The following is a 19,898-nucleotide window of genomic DNA, read 5'->3' as shown; positions in this document are numbered from 1 at the left end:
TCATGCATCTCACAAGTGCTTACTTCTAGCACCAACCTTCCAGGCTTTTTTTTTTTATCTGGCAGGACAGCAGCAATATTAATTTCTTTTTTATACGTTTTCATTACATTTTATGCTTTCATTGACTGTAAGTGAGTTTCATGATTCCTCTCTGTAGTAGAATTGGAGTGCCTTGATTTTTAGTAATAACAGATTACCACTGGATATCATTTCTGCAATGTAAGTACAAGAAGGTCTTTATTTTACACTAAAAGTTAAGCAGATCATCCTTTTATGCTTCAAGGTTGAGCTTGACTTCATATTCGTTTAATATTTGCACAGTTTTATTCTGTTGACTGTCATTAGTGCTAACTAGTTAACCCTGTAGATTACATATGACTCTGATGAGTCATTCAAAATCTAACCCCATTCGTATTTGGCATACTGATGTGTAATTTTTGGGAAATATTCATCTTATCATTTTGACCCTTTAATTTTGTCTGATTGCTTTTTGATGACATATTACAATGAAGCACAAGAATTTTGCTTTGAAGAGAGCCCAAGATAAGTATCATAGCATGAATGGTCACTTCACAGATGGCAAACAAAATAACATTTTTGAAATGAATCTTACCTCTCTGTTAATTATGATAACTTTAGAGTCCCACTCCAGTGGGAGGACGACAGAGTATAAACACAAATTTTTTTGCACAGAATTTTTTACTTAGATTGTCTAGTTATACCATCTGTTGACCCTCCCCCTCTTTCAGGTTGAGTTGTAGCTCATGCATCTATTGTTCTCAGTTTTGTTTCTGTTGTTGCAGTAAGAGGACCAGTGTTCAAAGTATTGTTTAATTCACTTTTTTTTGTTGAATCAAGGATTTTTTTGGATTGTGGCTTGATATTGGTTGGTTTTGTTTACTATCTAAGAAGTCTCCTGAAGAAGGTACAGATAAATCCTTTAGAGTTTGTAAGGTAAGTGGGTGTAACACATGGCTTTACTTGTTGACTTAAAATGATCAAGAACTTTGCATCAAGCACAGGAACGGTGATTGTTCATTCAGTGACTGATGTAGTGAGCACATTAATTGGCCAGATAGTGTCAAGAAGGCCCTTAGTTTTTGGCACCAATAATGGAGCAGTGCCAGAAGTTTGTATGCATGATGTAGTCAGTTCCTCTCCTTTGGAGTAAGTTTTTGCTTCAAGGTCCAAGTGTTTTTCAAGATTTGAAAGGTTTTGTATCATAAGGTGTTGGGGTTCTGCTGCTGTTGCCTGTGCGTCTCTTGTGTCTTCTGCAGGGGATCTTCAGGGTCCCAGATTGGACCCAGGTTGGGAAGAATAATGGTTTATTTATTCAGGTTTTCAGAAAATTCTTTGCCTCTGTGCAGCTAAGTTTCCTGATTGTTTTGGGGCTTTGGTAATCCAGGACACTAGGTCACTTAGGTCAGCCAAGTTGGAGCCAAGACCTAAACCCTTGCTGTGTCCTAAGCTAGCTAAGTCAGCTCTAAATAGGTTGGACTCTGCTGCAAAATTACCTTTAAAGAAAATTCCTTTTAAATCTTCCTCACCTTTTATTCACTAGTTTATGAGGAGGAGGACTGTAATTACTGGATCTGTCTCCTCTATTAAGGATTAAAATTTTTTCCCCTTTCCTCAGTCTCAATAAGAAAAAGGTGTCTCTTGTGGGGAAGGCAGTTTTAACCTCTGTGGAATTGAAATTTTACTCCAAGTTGGCATTCTATGTTATGGAAATCATGTCATTTATCGAAATGTCAGTTGCAACTGCTGTTGAGGTTGCCAGGGAAATCATTTTCTCTTTCTCTCGGTAATGATCTTCTGCATTTTGGGGTGTACTGTATAGACTCTCTCAGAGAGTCTACCCACTCTGTTTCCGATTCCATAGCTAAACGCCAGGAACAAGTTTGCTGCTTCCTGACCTCTTCGATTTCTGTTGCTCAGAAGGCCAATATAATTGTCCAGCATCCTTTGTCTACTTTATTGGATTCTTCAGCACTGGACAATATTGTGTAAAAAATAGAGAAACCAGAAACTAGGTCCTTTGCTCCATTGCTCTCAGATGTTTAGGTGTTAGCAACCTCAGCAGCAACCTCCTCTTCTCTCACTTCAAGGCCTTAAGAATTCATTTAGGATGGGAGTAAGGTTTCCATTCCTTTGAACCAGCCCTTTTAGGTATCCAAGGAGGATGTTGATTGCCCTAGAAAAAAATTCACCGATTGCTAAGAAGTAAGGATATCAGCTCTTAGGCCCCTGTTGGATGTAGGCTGACTCCCTTTTACTTGGCTTGGCAAGATCTGGAGGCAGATCCCTGGGTGGTGAAGGTGTTGAGAGACGGTTACGAACTTCCTTTTCTGTCCTAGCCCACTCTAGCAGCTGCTCCAGGTGACTTCTCCTCTTATCTACACAATGAACAGAAGCTCCAGATCCTACGACAAGAAGTGGACTCTGTTGTTGAAGGTTCTTCCCCAACTGCTTGTTTCTTGTACCAAAGGCCTTGGTAGGATGGAGACCTGTCTTGGGCATGTACAGGTTGAACCTCTTTATTTATCTGACTCTGTTCGCTATGGAGTCAATGAGCTTAGTTCTTGCAGGCATTCAGAAGGAAGATTGGAAGATATTTGTAGATATGATGGATGCACTCTTCCATATACTGATTCATCCCAGCTCAAAAAGAGAATCTTTTCTTCGTCTTCCAAGGAAAGGTTTTTCAGTTTTGTGCAAAATGCTTAGGTCTCAGCCCTACCCCCCAAGTTTTCACAAGAGTCGTGTCCCAGTTGGAGTAAATGGGTCCATCTTATGGGCATTCCTTTACTCAGACAATTGGCTGGTTCTGGCATCTAGTGTAGAGATATCAAGAGGGCAAATAATTTTCTACTGAAATTGGCAAATATATACTGTGGATAATGATGAACTTTCAGAAGAATTACCAGACTTTGGCTCAAAGTGTTACATATCTGTGGATGATCCTGAATACCAAGAATTTCATAGCTTCTCCAAAGAAGTGTGTAGACAATTTCCTGTTAACTTTGGAAGAATTTCTGTCCTTCACTTCATTGCCAGTCAAGAGGTGGCTATCTCCTAGGTTTCATGGCTTCCCTGGTGAAGCTGGTGCCCGCATTTTATTCAGATGCATCAGCCGAAGGCTGGGGAGCAGTTGCAGCCGACCAACATGTAGCAAGGGTCTGGTCTGCAGAAGAGCTGAGCTTCACATAAATCAGCTAAAGATGCTCATTGTATGAAAAGCTCTCGTGGCTCTGGAAAAGCGAGTTCAGGGCAGGATGGTGGCATTCTAGGCAGCACCACATTGTTAGCTTACTTGAAAAATACCAAGGAAGCACAAAATCAGAGACCTTATTTTCTCATTATTGCAGGGTACTCACCTGTGCAGAAGAAGGAGCCTCTCACTCTTTCCACGGTTTGTACTGGGGAGAATGATTATTGTGGCAGGCCAACTCAGCAGACAGGATATCATGTACTGTCTTTGGAGTGGACATTGCATCCTCAAGTCTGCAAGGATTTTTGAAGGTTGTGAGGTTACCCCATTCTGTATCTGTTTGCCACAAAATTCAACAACCATCTGCCTATGTACTGCTGGTCAGCACAGTGTCCTCTAGCTTGGGCAGTAGACGCAGTGTTATTAGGTTAGTGTGGTCTAAGCCTTTATGATTCCCTCCCCCCCTTGCTATTAAAATTTTGTCAAGCTTCAATTCTCACATAACCTTGGTGACTTCTTGGTGGCCTCACAGAGAGTGGTTCCCCAATTTTCATCATCTTCTCGTGGATCAACTGAGACTCCTTCCTTTAAGTAAGAATTTACTCAAACAACCAGGTGGCAGGAGGTTTCATCAAAACCTCTCCCTCCATGCTGCAGCTGAATGCATAGAGACTCAACCATCTCCCGCAAGTGAGAGGCCATTTAAAGGAATTAAGAAAGGCCATCATCCAGTCCAGGAGGCATTCAGCTAACATGCTAGCTTCAGTGTTAAGGCCCACAGGTTTGGACATCTGCTTTAACATGGACATTATGGATGCTATAGGCTTATTTCGGATAGAGATTCCTAAATTTCCTGTAAAGTCTTGGGGATGGAATTTGGATGTTGTGCTACAGTTTCTGGACGTAACCCTGTTCAAACCTTGAATACAGCCTCATTAAACATTTGTTGATTAAGACCTATTCTTCTTAGCTTTAACCTTGACTGAAAGGGTCAGTGAGCACCAAGCCTTCTGTAAGGTGGGCTTTACATCCAAGGAGCAATCTTTTTCCTTTTTGCCAGTCTTCAGGGCAAAAAATGATTTCAAGTATGGAGCTCTGCCTCATTCTTTTGAAGTCCCCTGTCTGTCCTTGGTTCCAGATGGGGAAGGCTCCTACTGCTCTTGCTTTATGTGCAAAGGATTAAGGATCTCGGACCATATGTCAAAAACCTTTTCTGTAGCTCCAGGAGGCCAGATGTCCCAGTGTAAAAGAATGCTGTGTCTTTCTTCTGTAAGAACTTGGATAAGAAAGTGCATGCTAATCTAGTTTCTTCCTTTTTACCCCTGTTGAAGGTCCAGTTCCATGACATGAGAGCCATGGCATCCTCGTTTAGTTTCCTTAAAAATCTCTCACTGGAGAAAGTTGGAAATGCAACGCAATGGAGATGCAACTCAGTATTTGCCTAGTACTGTTTGTGGTATGTAGAAATTCCATGTGAAGTTTGCAGAGCTCTTTTGTCTCTTGTTTCAGCAGGGGAACTCATATCCTGAATGATTAGGGTAGTTCTACTGTAGTTTTCCTATCTAGTTAGGAGTATGTCAAGTTCAGGGAGTATGAAGGTGCAGATCTAGGCACAGGGCCTTTTTCCTACTGTCATCAGACTGAGAGTGGTTTCCCTTGCCAGGAGTCTCCACCAGTTTTCAGTAGTCCTTGTGGCCTAATGAATTAGTCTTTGACTGGCAGCAGTAACATCAGATGGATTTTAATCATCATGTAAGTACCATCTCATTTCGGATGGAATTTGTTTTTGGGTTCGTATACATACAATTAGCTACCTCCATTCTTAATGTGGGAATCAGCTATCATAATAGGAGGTAAGATTTGTTTAAAAAATAAAATTTTTTATAATAAAATTTTTATTTATTGTACCTCCCAATTGTGATGAATTCTATCCCCCACCTCCCCACTCATGTGGGCAGAAACAACACAGAACAATAGGTGCCTGAAAGGGAGGGGTCAATACAGTAGATGGGATAACTAGACAATCTAGGTAAAAGTTTTGGTGTTGATACTCTGTTATCCTCCTGCTGGCATAGGACTTTATAGCTTTCATAATAGAAAGGTATTTAAAAAAAAATAATTTTGTATAAAAATTTATATTTTTTATATGTTGGATGTACCTAGTGTTTTGAAGAAACTATTTCTGTGGTTACCATCCCCAAAAAGGGCACTTTAGCACCGAGCTTAGAATTTTGAGACAGCTTTTCGCCTCTGACTGATGACGTATGAAAGTTCTGTAACTATGTATACCTTTAGATTTTCCTGAAATTATGTATTCTTTATACTGCATAGATGAATAGATACAGATCACTAGTAAAGCTTGCTCCTAGATAAAAGTGTCAATTTATTTTCAGATTGCAGTTGTTGAAGATCATAATGGTTTGCCACCTCTAGTTGCTGGTACAGGTTTAGACATTACATCAGAGGAGTGTGATGCAATTTTAGATATTGTCACCAGACTAAAAAATGATAGAGTTCTGGCAAAACACTCCACTAAAGAGGGCTTCAGTTTGCCAACGTTATCTCTTGTTTTAGAAGGCATATATTTCCATGACCCAGGTTTTCTACCAAGGATCTTGAGGGAAATGCCTCATCTTCTTCACATTGAGCTCCAGGTTTGTACAGAGATTCCGTGATAGTTTGTTAATGCTGTGCATTTGTGTTTGTTGACAACATCAGCTTCTCTCTGTTCAGCACCGGACTTCTTGAGCTGCAGATAGCAGTTTGCAGTACTAGTGAATTAAGGTTGTACTGGACACTTAAGCAAATCTTGATTTTGGTTAATGATAACTTTGTATTTTTAAAGTACCTTAGGTTTTGTTTGCATCTTTTAATGGTTATTATGGATGAATAATAGCTGATGTGATTAAAGTAGTTATGCTCGTGGAATTAAAAGTTCATCAGACAGGTAGTAAACTAAAACATCATTACTGTTTAAATTTTGAAACTGCAATTTTGGAATAACTGATAATAAATATACTGAATTATTTATAATTAGTCTTGTGAATGTCATAATGATTGTTTTCATATATAAAACATTTTTACCAGAAAAGTGAATGATACAAGATTGTATTATATATATTTTCAGTATAATGGAACTCCGTCTGTGCTTAGAGCTTTGAGCAAGTATTGCCCTAGTTTGGAATCTCTTTCTTTTTTGGAACCACGTATGGAAGTTTCAATTTTAGAAAAAGATATATTACCAATTCTCTTTGGAGTTCCAGCTTCTGCTGTTCATAGGACTAGTTCCTTAATCTGCAGATTTGGTGAAGATGAACATTTTAGAAGTCAGTTTCAGGTGCAATATCCTAATCTCAGAAAGTTGAATTTAGATGAACTTTATTTTGAAGAAGACCTTCTTCATGATGTATATACATTGGTAATGGTATTGCATCCTAAACTCACATGTTTTGGCAAGTACACTGGACTGACTAAAAAAATGCTGTCAAAATTTAGACGACTTTGGGCAGAAAAGAATGGTGGATCATACTCAAATATAGAGCTGTTTTTGACAAAAGCAAAATTTGTTGACAGTGTATTTGATTCTCATAGTGATACTGAAATAGAGCTAAAATACCTTGAAAGCATTGTGTCAATGTTCAAGTCATTGAAGTCAATTGAAGTGCAAAAGGACAACTTACTAGAAAAAGATATCGGCAAGTTTTGCCAAATGTTTGCACATCAGGTTGAGGCTTTTTCGCTTAGTGTGTTGCCAATAAGTCATATATCAGCTTTGAACAATATTAAACATCTGCGCTTAACATTTGCCCAGCGATATTCATTTGACCAGGTTCATTTTATATTGGATAATTGTGCACAACTCCAAACTTTGAGTGTACATGGTGTACTAGTGGAACATTCTCCACATCCATTACCTGTTCAGAATAATAATGTTGGAATGCTACATAATGATCAGCATATTCTTGAAAATCTGTTGGTTGAAGAATTAACAAATCAAATTCAAGACATCCAGGCATTTATTGAAGAACCCCAAGGAAATAATCACTTTCATGGCTTGAATCTTGGTGCTGGTGTGCGACATCCTCCATCTTTGAGACCTAGATCAAAGTATAAGCAGTCTAAAACCCACTTGAAACTGACAACTTTACGAATTGCATCATTACTGGAGGCTGAAGAACAGCCTTCTGAGGTGAGTATTTACAGGCCATTTTGTGCCTTGGTTTCAGTTAACACAGGAGATTTGCAATTAAAGTACAGTACTTCTTTTTACATTATGAGTTTACTGTGGCTTGTTAGAAGAGCACTGTATTAATCAAAGAACACAAATTAGAAACCATTAATTAAAATTACAGTGCCAGTAAGTATTTCATTCTAAAATTAAGAAAATTATAGGCCCTTTTCGAACTCATTTGATTTTTGTTGGTATAATTTGAAATATCCCATTTACCCGTTATGAATGTGGCGTGACTGCCATTAAGAATCAAAGTAGATAACTTTCCGACTCCCAGAAAGTTATTTCTCTGCTAGTCTCTAACATTAACAATTTGGCTCCTAGCTCTAATGTTGTCTGTATGTATATTTACTTACATTTGTCATTTGTGTATCATCCCTGTTATTGACTGTTGTTAGTGTTAGGAAATTTTAATTTTCTTTGTTGTTTTGACAGAGTTCATTTGATATTTATTTGTATTTGTTCCACACCAAATCTGTCATTTACATTGGCCTACATTCATAGTTTTCATGAATCATACAAACTCCATTCTTGATCAAAAAGATCTGTGCATACTGAATAGTCAATAACATATGTATGGTATTGAATCTTGTGTTCCAGGTAGTTAAGAGCCTCACTTCTTGTGTGTCTAGCTTGACCCTCATCATCATCATGATCTCCAGTGTTATGTGATGCAAAGAGCCTCTAAAATTCTGTGATTCATGTCTCTTGCACTTCTTTATATTCCATTCATCTCGAGCCTCTCTTCTCATAGTACTCATTCAAGTACGTCTGTGTTTTCTAACACGTCTGGTGCTCACATGAGCCAAGCCATCAATGTTAGATATTATTCTCCCATGACATGTTCAAGACATCTCCATCTCCCTTTTTTTTATTATATTATTTCATCTACATATGGAACTTCTGTAATTTATGTTATGGTATTATTTCTTACTCTGTCCTACCATCTGACTTTTAGTTAACTGGTGTTAGGTGGGTGAGTAGGGTTACCAACCATGTACCTACTATCATCAAGCACTTTTTCTTCAGTCATGGTCTGAATGACCATCATGTTGAAGTTTCTTGCATATTTTATTGTATATATAGTGTTAGTGTTTTATGCTCATGGATTTGATAAGAAAAGTGAACAGTGGAAAGGAGCGAAGGACTTAAGCAAATTTATTGTTCTGCACTGGGGCTTGGAGTCTGCTGGCTGGTTGGTCTCCTTTGCAGTGGAGAGGTTCAACATCAGCGGAGGAAGACCAAAAGATATTTGCCAGTTTTTTTAAGGGAATTACAATGCCTCTGAACTTGCCAAATCTTTTTGGCTCCTACCTCTTGGACTGCTCACTCTCTTTCCCTAACTTCTGTTTGTTTTCCTTTGGCTTTTGAGGGGATGGTGACCAGCCCCCACTCTCTGACAGTGCTGACCCAGGTGTGCATGCCTAGCTCTCTCACCTACCCAGGTGAGACAGCAGTAGCAATAGTTGTACTTGTGGGATACCCTTGCAGTATTGAGTACAAGCTGTATTCCTTGGACTCTTTCTGCCTCTTGGACAGAATAAAGTGAAGAAACACAAGCATGTTATCTTCTTCCTCTTCCTCTCCTCACTGCTGAGTTCTTCCCCCTCATCTTCTTTTGCCCCTTCTTTTTCCAAGGGAAGGAGAAGTACTAATAGTCTCAGAACCTAAGGGAAGAAGTACTAATAGTCCCAGAACCTCTCTCAAAAGAAGTTCAGTCCGAGTTCCCTCTTTGGGTGTTGGTGAAGGCATTTGCTCACTTGCAGATGGTATATCTGCTGTAGGTAGGGTTGACCCAGGTTCTCTTGGAATGCATATGAAACAGTGTCTCCCAATTGATTTCCAAAACCTGAGGGTTGTCACAGACTCTTCTCATATTTGCCCTTCAATTGAGGTATGCAGAGAAGAGTTGATGCTGTCTTCTTGCTCACTGTTTGTATGGTCCTCATATTGTGCATGTGCAGACAGAAAGTTCATATGCAACATGTTCACTGCTGTACAGTACCCCTGGGTATTGTGACAATGTGTATGTACATGATTGTGAGAACCCTCTGATGGTGCCTGGTTCATACAATATCTGTGGATTGTTTGTGTGCAATGGAGAGTTCCTATGAGGACGCTTGAGCATTATGACACTGCTGAGCAGCACGATGAGCCATGTACACATAATCCTTTAGTAGTGTGGGGTGTTACAGTCCATCCAAGATCTCTGATGTGCGTGCTTATGATAGCACACATGAGTTCTCCTCTGTAGCTTCTAATAGTTCAGTTTTGGTGGATTATACACGAGTCTGCAGGAATGTAGACCATGATTTCTAGTGGTTACCAAGTCAACCTTAAATCATTATCCAACAGTCAGTACTGCTAAGTCTGATGGTTTGTGACCATGGACAGACTGAAGTGTCAGCCTCTCATTGAGGAAAGGATCCTACTCATGCTTTGGGGACAGAATTGTGACCTGAGGGTTCTTCTCCTTCAGAAGGCCTTCTGTCAATGTTCAAATAGTTTTTCAAAAAGATCTTTTGGCTCACTGTGAAGTTGATTTTAGGGAAGCAACCACCACCCCTATGTCAAAGTTCATTCTGCCAATAGAGCATATTCCAGGGTACACTCAAGAGAGCAAAGCAGTCATTCTGACTTCTGTGGGTACTGCTTGTTTGTAGAGTCTTGGATCAGATTAACAGTCTGATCTACAGATCAAAAGGTTCTTTGTTATCCTTCAGATCAAGGAATTTACTCTCCTACACACCAGATGAAGTACTACATGCTAGAGGATGCTTAGACTACTCCCCTTCAAGTTATTTCATCAGTTTGTGAACTGATAAACAACCTTATCTTAGAGAAACCCCAGGGAGGTTCTTCCTTCTCACTTATGGATTCAGGAGCTCTTCGTGGCCTCCTTCCAGGCAGCATCATGGTTTGACCTTGGTTGAACATGCTTGCTGATTTTGTCATTGCTGGACTTTTATATAAAGATAAGAGGGTGAAGTTCCAGATGTTGCTGGTGTTGGGAGGAAAGGCGTCGACTTTCATCTCCGACACCCTCAATGTTCGAGTCCAAAGTCTCATATACAATTATATATTTCTCTGGATTCATTTTTGTGGAATTTCCCACTTTTGCTAAAATTTATTGGACCTGTTAAATAGGAAAAGATATACCTGGGATTGGGTTTACAGTAATACCCCAAACTTGCGCGATTCGAGTTTTACGAATTCACAGACGTGAACTTTTCATTGGATCCTAGCTAATTATCATACACAAGTTTTTCACAGACACACCAACATTTGCGAATACTGAGAAACCCCGCAAAAGTGTTTGTTATGTAATTTATAAGTTTTCAAGCTTTAATAAAAGTAATAATTTCTCTCTCTCTCTCTCTCTCTCTCTCTCTCTCTCTCTCTCTCTCTCTCTCTCTCTCTCTCTCTCTCTCTCTCTCTCTCTCTCTCTCTCTCTGTCTTTTACTGAGATGAGAGAATTTTTATGGTACATGTACAGTCTATGTTTATTTGTTTTGTATGATAAATAAATTTTTTACCTAATAATGAGTACTAATTTTCAAGTAATAATAATAATAATAATAATAATGAAGGGAACAGACCCTCTCTTAAACAGGTCTTATTAAAAAGGATGGCTGTATTATGCAAATTTATCTTATACAGTATCTTTTCTATTTTCCTTATAATTCGCTTTTCGGGCTCAGCGATGTTGGTCAGCAACTGGTCGATATTCATATTGGAAAAAGGATAGTGTGTGGGATGCGGGAAGTCTTTTATTGAAATATCCAATTAGAAACCCTTTGTCGTCTGGATTCTGGTTCTACTTTAGGTACTGTCGGCATGTTTCGACCAGCTCGTTGGTTGTCCTCTGGACATGGTTGAAGGAGATCTAGAGAAACAAGAGGCCCCCCCCCTAATAAATACCAACAAAAGCGCCTTGTTTCTCCAGATCTTTTTCAACCACATCCAACGAGCTGGTTGAAACATGCCAACGGTACCTGAAATAGAACCAGAATCCAGATGACGAAGGATTTCTAATTGGATATTTCAATAAAAGACTCCCTGCATTCCACACACTATGCTTTTTCCAATATGAATATCGGCCAGTTGCTGTCCAACATCGCTGAGCCCGAAAAGCGAATTATAAGGAAAATAGAAAAGATACTGTATAAGATAAATTTGGATAATACAGCCATCCTTTTTAATAATAATAATAATAATAATAATATTAATAATAATAATAATAATAATAAAAATAATAATAATAATATAACTATAATTACAAAATTCGTGTGTGATACATATTTTAAACAAACAAATATTTTTTCCTCATCTTCTGTAAGAAGCTCTAAGGCAAAAAGCTGTCAGACATGTCACTTTAACATGGCAAGAAGGGGTAGTGTTGCTGATTAGTGGTCAAAGATTACTCTCTCTCTCTCTCTCTCTGTCCCGTAGTTAGTGCAACCTACGTATTACTGTTTCTCTGTGTGTTTGTAACTGCACAGTAGATAATTTTAAATAGATCTAATTTTACCTGTACCGTTTACAAGCTGTAAATGCGCCATCCTAGAGACATAGAGCATCTCAGAACAAAGAGAAAGAGACAGAATAAAGACGTTATTAAAATCGAGGATGAGAAGACTTCTAAAAATAGATCGGTGGAATGAGGGGAGAGAGGAATAGTATACTAACCTTCACACTCCTATATTCTTAAGTTAACCATTTATTTCTTTTTTAAGGGTATTGTATTAAGCTAACTTTTAAGTGAAATTACAGTAACTTTAATTTCACTTAAAAGTTAGTTTAATACTGAATTTCCATCTTTGATATCTAATGTAAGAATAACTCTCTCTCTCTCTCTCTCTCTCTCTCTCTCTCTCTTGTTCGTAGTGAGTGCTTACACAGTTTTACAACTTATTATTTCTTTGTATGTCTTTACCTGTACAGTAGATATTTTAAATTGATCTATTTTTACCTTTACTGTCTACAAAGTGTAAATGTGTTAGTGGGGCAGATACGTTCTAAAACATAAAACATAGAGATATAATAACTAAGAGTTGTATTAGTCAAAATAAAAAAACACTGTTTGTTCATGAAAAAGCATTTCAGAGCAAAGAGAAAGAGACGTAGAATAAAGAAGTTATTAACAAGAGGTTGAGAAGACTTCTACAAATAGATCGGTTGGAAGGGGAGAGAGACAGAAATTCTCTTCCAACTCTCTTTTTTTTTAAGGGTAATGTATTAAGCTAACTTTTAAATGAAATTACAGTAACTTTAATTTCATTTAAAAGTTAACTTAATCATTTTGGAGCATGATTAGGGTCATATTTAGTGTTTAAACTTTAGAAATAAGCATTTTTAGAGACTGTGCCAAACTTACACGAAAATTCACCTTGCACGAGGGGTTTTGGAACCTAACCTTGCATAAGTTCAGGGTATGACCGTATATCCGAAGCTAAATAGTGGGAACTGTGGTAGGACCATCAACTGCTCGATAATGTTCAGACCTGAGCGTTATCAGATTGATAGCCCAAAGGTGGAACTATTCTTTAGGGCTGGACCACGGATTCCAGGGGGTGTCTGGTTCTGGGGCTAGGACTCTCAGCATACTGTCCATTTTGCCCATAACATGATTAGGGTGGGGATGATTGTATCCTTGTAATATTCTCAGTCCTAGCAAGCGGGTTTGCCTTACACTTGGGCCACTCTAATCATCATGTGCCATCCTCTGTGGGGTAGGGTAGGGAGTGGACATTTGGGAGTTGGTTCTCACTTGTGCCATTGGTGGAAGAATAAAACTCCATGAAAAGCTGATGATATCTTTTTAAGGTTTTCAGGTAAATTTTTTGTTTTTTCCCTCAAATATCTATGATAAGTGAAAATAAAAGATTCGAGTACCCCTGGCCCCTTTGATGGTAGCGACTCGGCACAGTTGACAACTGCTGGAACCTCCTATGACAACCTTTCTGTAGAAAAATAAAAAAAAGAATTCTAATGTTATCACATTGGAACCTTATGCTCCAGTACAAAACCAATCCAAAAGAAGTAAATATCATGTTGACCCAACTTTGACTCAATTTGACTCCCTCTTTTGGAATGGAAGTTGGTCAAGGTTTCTAACCATGGAAACAGAACAACAAATTTCAGCCCTAAAGTTGGAAAACTTCTTATTAAAATGACACTCAACGATAGAAATATCGTTCAGACAAATAAAAATAAAGACATGGCTTATAGAAGCCACAACAAAAAACCATTCTGAAGACTATTGATCTATAAAAAGTATAGACACTGTGAATGTAAAAGTAAAGAAGCATGACACTATGAACAGCATTCAGGGTACTATTGTACTTCCTGAAAATAATGACGAATCGGTTGACAAGAATATGCTGTTGGACTCTTTTAAAATGAGATATACCAAAGTCCAAGATTGTGAGGTATTTATAATACCAAGTAAACAGAATAATAAAGTGTTGAGATTTGCAAAAATAAAATTTGAGGGTCAAGATCTACCTCAAAAAATAAAAATTTTGGGCCAAAAAAGAGAACTGAGACCTTATGTTCCAAAGCCACTACAATGACAAAATTGTAGTAAATATGGACACACGAAGAAAAACTGTCAAAATGAACCTATATGTGCTTATGGTGGATCAGATGAACATGCCACACAATGGAAATGTAGTGAACCAAAATATGTAAACTGTGGACAAGTTCATCATGCAAGGTCCAAAGAATGTACAGTATGTACTATATATACAGTACAGAAGTGAAAATGTTACAAGAAAGGACAGGCTAAGTTGGAATTAAAAGTGAGAGGAATTCAAGATCCATCTAAGAAACATACATATTCTTCAATAACAGGAACCAATAATGAAACAAAAATGCATACAAATACAAGTAACGGACCACAGAAAAGTAAATCACAAGAAGAAATTAATGTTCATGTGAAAAAACTAAAATGGTGAAGAATAAAGAAACAGGTACAAATGATATGGATAACTTTTTATCAAATTCATTTCAAATATTAATGCAAATAGGAACACAAGAGGATGCTACTACGGAAGTAACAATGGAGGGTCATGATAGACCGGAAATTAAAGATAAAAAAAGGGCATTTGGAAAGAACACCACAAAAACAAAAGAAACCAAAGGCAAAAATGGTGTTCCACAAGGAACTGTCCTTAGTGGCACACTGTTTACTTTAGCAGTAAATGATATTAGTAATAATCTACATATTGGAATTAAAAGTAACTTGTATATGGATGCTTTTGCCATATATTATTTATCATCTCACTTAAAACATGCAGAATGAATCATTAATAAAACTATAATAAAAATATAATAAAAAAACTGTAATAAAAGAAAATAATCTGTAGGATTAAATTTTCTATACAAAAGACTCAAGCAGTAATGTTTTATAAGAATAAAAAGCGGAAAAAAGGTGAAGAAATAGATTTAAAAATCAGAAATCATCCCATACCAATTGGCCAAACAGCAGAATTTTTGGGATTGGTATTGATACTCACTTGAACTGGAAAGCCCACATAACATGCATGAAATCAAAATGTAAAAGAGCATTAAACCTAATTAAAAACTATTGAACACTACTTGGGGAGCCGATAGACATACCCTTACTTTACTGTATAAAGCAACAGTGCTGTCTATCATTGATTATGGAAGTGATATATATGGCTCGGCATCAGATGCAACCCTGAAAACGTCAGACCAAGTTCATAATGAAGGCCTTAGAATATGTTCAGGAGCTTTTAGATCATCACCAAAGTCATCTTTACAAGTTGAATGTGGTGAACTACCTCTCTCCATAGAGAGCTAGTAACAATGAAGAGTGCTCTGAGAATTCAGAAAAATGATTCTCCAACCAAAAAATTATTTTGATTAAGAGATGTGTTTATAAACAGTCATCCACCTCTTCTCCCAGTTATAGCTGGAAGATTGTTTGAGTCACTAAATATAAATATACAAATGCCTTTAATAGTAAAATCACCTCCTCCTTGGACAATTAATAAAATGAGAATTTGTACACATCTGAGATATTTATCAAAAAGTTACTCTTGCACACCAGAACACCATAGACAACACACAATAGAGCATATAAGCCAGAAAGGTCCACATTATGCAATATATACAGATGGATGTACATCAGAGCACGGACTAGGATATGCTGCAGTGTCCCAAGACAAACTTATCAGTTCTCTCTTCCAAATAATGCTTTATTATTCACAGCAGAATTGTGTGCAATTGCATCTGCTATAAAAATAAAGAAACATCATTCAACAATTTTGTGATTTTTAGTGACTCAAGAAGTGCTATAGAAGCTATTCAGAGTTACAAGTCAAAAAATAATATTGTACAACAAATTAAATTATTTCTCCATATAACTTATATAATAATGGGAAAAATGTAGAAATATGTTGGATCCCTGCCCATGTAGGGATCAAAGGAAATGAAGAGGCAGATAAAGCAGCCAAAGAAGCAACCCACATGACAAGGTCAAATGTGAATATCTCTGTTACTGATCATGTAACACACATAAAGATGGGTATCATAAGTAAATGGCAATATATATGGAATGAAGAACCTGAAAATAATAAAACAAATAAAACCTAATGTTAAAAAATGGAGTTCATCATATCAGAGAGAGAGACATGCACAAGTAATTTTAACATGTCTCAGAATAGGCCATACTCGTGTGACACATGGACACCCAATGAGCAGCCCAAGTGGCCCGGCTCCTGGGTGCTCAGAGTGCAAGGTGATAATAACGGTCAGACGTGTTTTGTGAGTGTCCAAAGTATGACCAACAACGACTGTCAACTTTTGGAAATAAATCAATGAAAGGAATTTTGTCAGAATCTTTTACGTTTTCAGTTGTTCCAATTTCGTTGTCCATGGGTAACTGTGCTTTAATTAATAAAATATAAAAATAAGTAGATAATAAAAGCACAAAAACCCTTATAGCATTTGTTGAATTAAAATTTTTTTTTACTTAACATACTATGAATTTTGATATACCTTTTTAGTGTGGAAGCATGAGTAAATGTATTTATTGTGTGTATTGTCGCAGTGTGAGAACATGTGTCCATGTGCAGTTTTTAATTTTAATTTGCTCATCATTGTACTGAATGACTTATTGGGTCCTAGTGCTTGGCCTAAGGCCTAGACCTGGTATTTTATTCTGATCCTTTGGGACAGCCCTATGAAAGCTGCAAGTCAGCTCAGTGGTCTGGTTAAACTACTTTATTACTACTACTACTACTCTCTGACACATGGGCTAACTTTGTCCTGAGAAGATATGTCCATATGTCTTTTTTTTCCCTGTAAGTTTCAGCTGAGAATAGCCTTGTTTGGGGAACAGATTGGTCTTGGGTTCCTCTTCGTGTTTCCCAGAGAATAAAGTTGAGGTGGCTGTGAAGAAGAGGCATTCTGATAGCCAGGACACCTTGATCCATTGTGCATTCTCTGGAGCTTTGAAGGATACTGCAGCCAAGCCTTTCTGGATGATCATGCATTCTGTTTCTAGTATCAGGAGGGCTCAGATCCTGAAATCATGACAAGGAGCCCAGGTTTTTTTTCTTCCCTGCAAAAAGGCCATGAGTTGTCCTAGCCCTTTTGGTACCCTCCCCTTCCAGCTCAAGCTTAAGGGAAAGGCAAGGGGAAGAAGATGGTAAATGGTTCCCTTGTCTAGCTTCTTCAGGTAGGGATAGGCTTTGTTTCTAGGTTGGCTACAGACTTACTTAACAAAGACTGCTGACCTCCCCTACCTCTCAAGACCAGTCCTGTTTCCAGCCCACCTTCCAGAATCTTTGAAGCTCTGGACATCAGCAGAGGTGAGGCTGACGCTATGAAAGATTGCACAAGAAGTTGTAGGCAACCTGTCCCCAGCCTTTTCCATTGGTTTTCTCTGTGACAAGGTAACTGAGGGTTGGAGTTTGGTCATCAATCTTTCTCTGTTGAACTAATTTTGTGCTGCAGACTTAATTCAGATGGACACAATTCGTTCCATGTTGGATTCCATCAGAGAGGGTGATTTCCTGCTTTTGGTTGATCTGAAAGATGATCATCCATCAGTCCTTTATGATATGCCTCCATTTTGTCTGTGAAGGGACTGTCTACCACTTCAAAGCCCTGTGCTTTTGACAGGCAGTAGACCCTCGGGCATTAGTGCTCACCATGGTGTCATCATGGGCCCACTCACACTGCAGGATACATCATTTGCATCGTCTTGATGGCTGTGTGGTTCCAGCATCATGTACAGGCAGTCCCCACTTACTGGCGGCGTCGGTTAACAGCGTTTTGGTGGTACAGTGCTTGGCTAGTGATGTCATTAACCAGATTTTCAGTGCCAGTAAGTGATTTTCAGCACCGGTAAGTGGTTTATCGGCATTGGTAAGTGGTTTATTGGCATCGGTAAGTGGTTTATTGGCATCAGTAAGCAGATTATCAGGGTCGGCAAGCAGTTTATCAGTGTTGGTAAGCGGTTTATCGGCACCAATAACCAATTAACGGCGCCGTTAAAGCAGTTTATCGGCACTATTATCTCCAATTTTCGGTTATCAGCAATTTTCGGTTAGCAGTGCTTGGCTGGGAACGGAACTCCTGCTGTTAAATGGAGACTGCCTGTAGATGCAATTGCTTTAGAACAGAGACTGCCTTAACGCCCTTTTTTATGACATGAAGGTTGCAATAACGGGAGAAGTCAGATCTTGTGCCCAAGCAGTAGACATATATGGGGCATGCTGATTTAGACATGGCAATGGAGTGTTTGGTAAGGCTCTCACTTCGGCAAGCTCTTGGAAATGACTGTCACTTGTCCTTAGAGAGTCTTGTGCCTCTCAGGCAGATGTTCTTTTCAGTGGCAGTTGAAGCAGCATTGGTTGGGCTCAAGCAGCCCTTCCTTTCACTTTGTGCCCTTGACCCAAGAGTGAGAGAGAATCTTGCTTGGTGACTAAACAATGGGAACCTCTTAGTGGGAGTTATTTTGAACTCCCCACCTTTGGAGATATTTTTGTTCTCAGATGCATCGAGAAAGGGTGATGCTCACAGCCGAGAGATCTGTGCTGTAGGTGTGTGTGGACAGAAAATTACCTTCATTTGCACATCAGTATCTTGGAAATGTTTGCGGTGCAGGTAGTTGCAGCATCATGAGATCATGTGATGGTCACTTCATATTATTAATGAGTGATAAGGGTGGCAATCCAGATGTATGAGTGGGCTTGCCACACTGTTGAGCTGTCACCTACAGACCTTCTAGCAAGGAGAAATGTTTTGGGGAACCAGCTGAACAGCCAGGCACATTTAGTAGGGGAAAGGCTTTTTGACCCTTCAATTGTAACAGGAAGCTTCTAGGTTTCTGCTCTTCCAGTTTAGACTTTGGGCTACTTGGAAAACACCTTCCAGGAGCCTCTGGGACATCCAGCTATCTTTTCCATTCCTCCTGTCATGTCTGAAGTGGAGCATATTTTCTGATTGCTGGTTAGATTTGCTTTGCAGCAGATTTTGTACTTATTTGTTCACCCTTTGTTAAGACAAACTCCTCTAGTCCCTGTAGTGAAGCCTATTGCTCTGCCTTGAGCCAGGTTTTCTAACTGAAGGACAGGGACCTCTCTGCCTCAAGAGAGTTGTCCAGGCTCACATGAGCTTTGAACAGCATCACCCACCTTGATAATTTTGGCCTCCAGAGTGGGATGTGACTCTCTCCAGCCTAAATCAGGCACCAACGAGTTTGTTCTTGGGTAGCCAGATGTTTGTGCCCAATGCAAGTCTTGTGGCACTATCTAATGAGAACCTGGCTTCTTGGGCCAAGGTGTTGGGGTCTTTTTAATACCAGCAGGCACAAGAATGTGGTGTCCAGAAGACTATTTTTCTCTGTCGCCATGAAGTGATGATATATGGCCATTCAATTTGTCCGTTTAGGAGGATAGTTTTCCAATTCAGGTGAGATTTAAAGATTTCAAAGATTTTATTTTAAACTCAAGCATCCCCTTGTGGGGGGGTGAGAGTTTATTAGAAAAAATACAGAAGTTACAGAATATGTATGAAATACTGCAAGATGACATACAGAGACAGCATACATGGATTCAAATGTCTTACATTGTTTAAAAAGAATAGCAAAGGACTAAATGTAAATTTGTACCAACATAGAAATTTACAACTTATTTACAAGAGATTATAATTTTTATTTATTTAAAGTAATTCAAAATTGTTCCATTATGAATTTTACAAATTTGGCAAGACTGCACTTTCTTTCTGGCTCTTTACATTAAACAACTGGTAAAACTTAATACTATGTGGCCTTGTGAAATAATATCTCTGTATATATATTTCTCTCAGTCCATTGAAGGCTGAACATATCTGGGTATAATGGTACTTATCTGCCTGTTTCTGAGTGTTACACTTTGTACAAATTACTGGTTCCTGAGAGTCTAAGTATTAGTTATGAGC

General features: G+C 38.5%; 1 protein-coding gene across 1 annotated transcript in view; it reads left to right on the top strand.

Moving 5' to 3' along the window:
• The window catches only part of LOC136846458 (uncharacterized), a 144,228-nt gene that overhangs the window by 95,373 nt on the left and 28,957 nt on the right, over positions 1–19,898 (top strand). The window contains exons 4-5 of the mRNA XM_067117253.1: positions 5,605–5,865; positions 6,339–7,400. Of these exons, the coding sequence (XP_066973354.1) occupies positions 5,605–5,865; positions 6,339–7,400 (1,323 nt within the window). The remainder of the gene's footprint in view (positions 1–5,604; positions 5,866–6,338; positions 7,401–19,898) is intronic.

This window comes from Macrobrachium rosenbergii, chromosome 15, assembly GCF_040412425.1.
Source record: "Macrobrachium rosenbergii isolate ZJJX-2024 chromosome 15, ASM4041242v1, whole genome shotgun sequence".
NCBI classification, from domain to species: domain Eukaryota; kingdom Metazoa; phylum Arthropoda; class Malacostraca; order Decapoda; family Palaemonidae; genus Macrobrachium; species Macrobrachium rosenbergii.
Note: the sequence above shows the minus strand (reverse complement) of the source record. Positions and strands in the feature narration are given on the sequence as shown.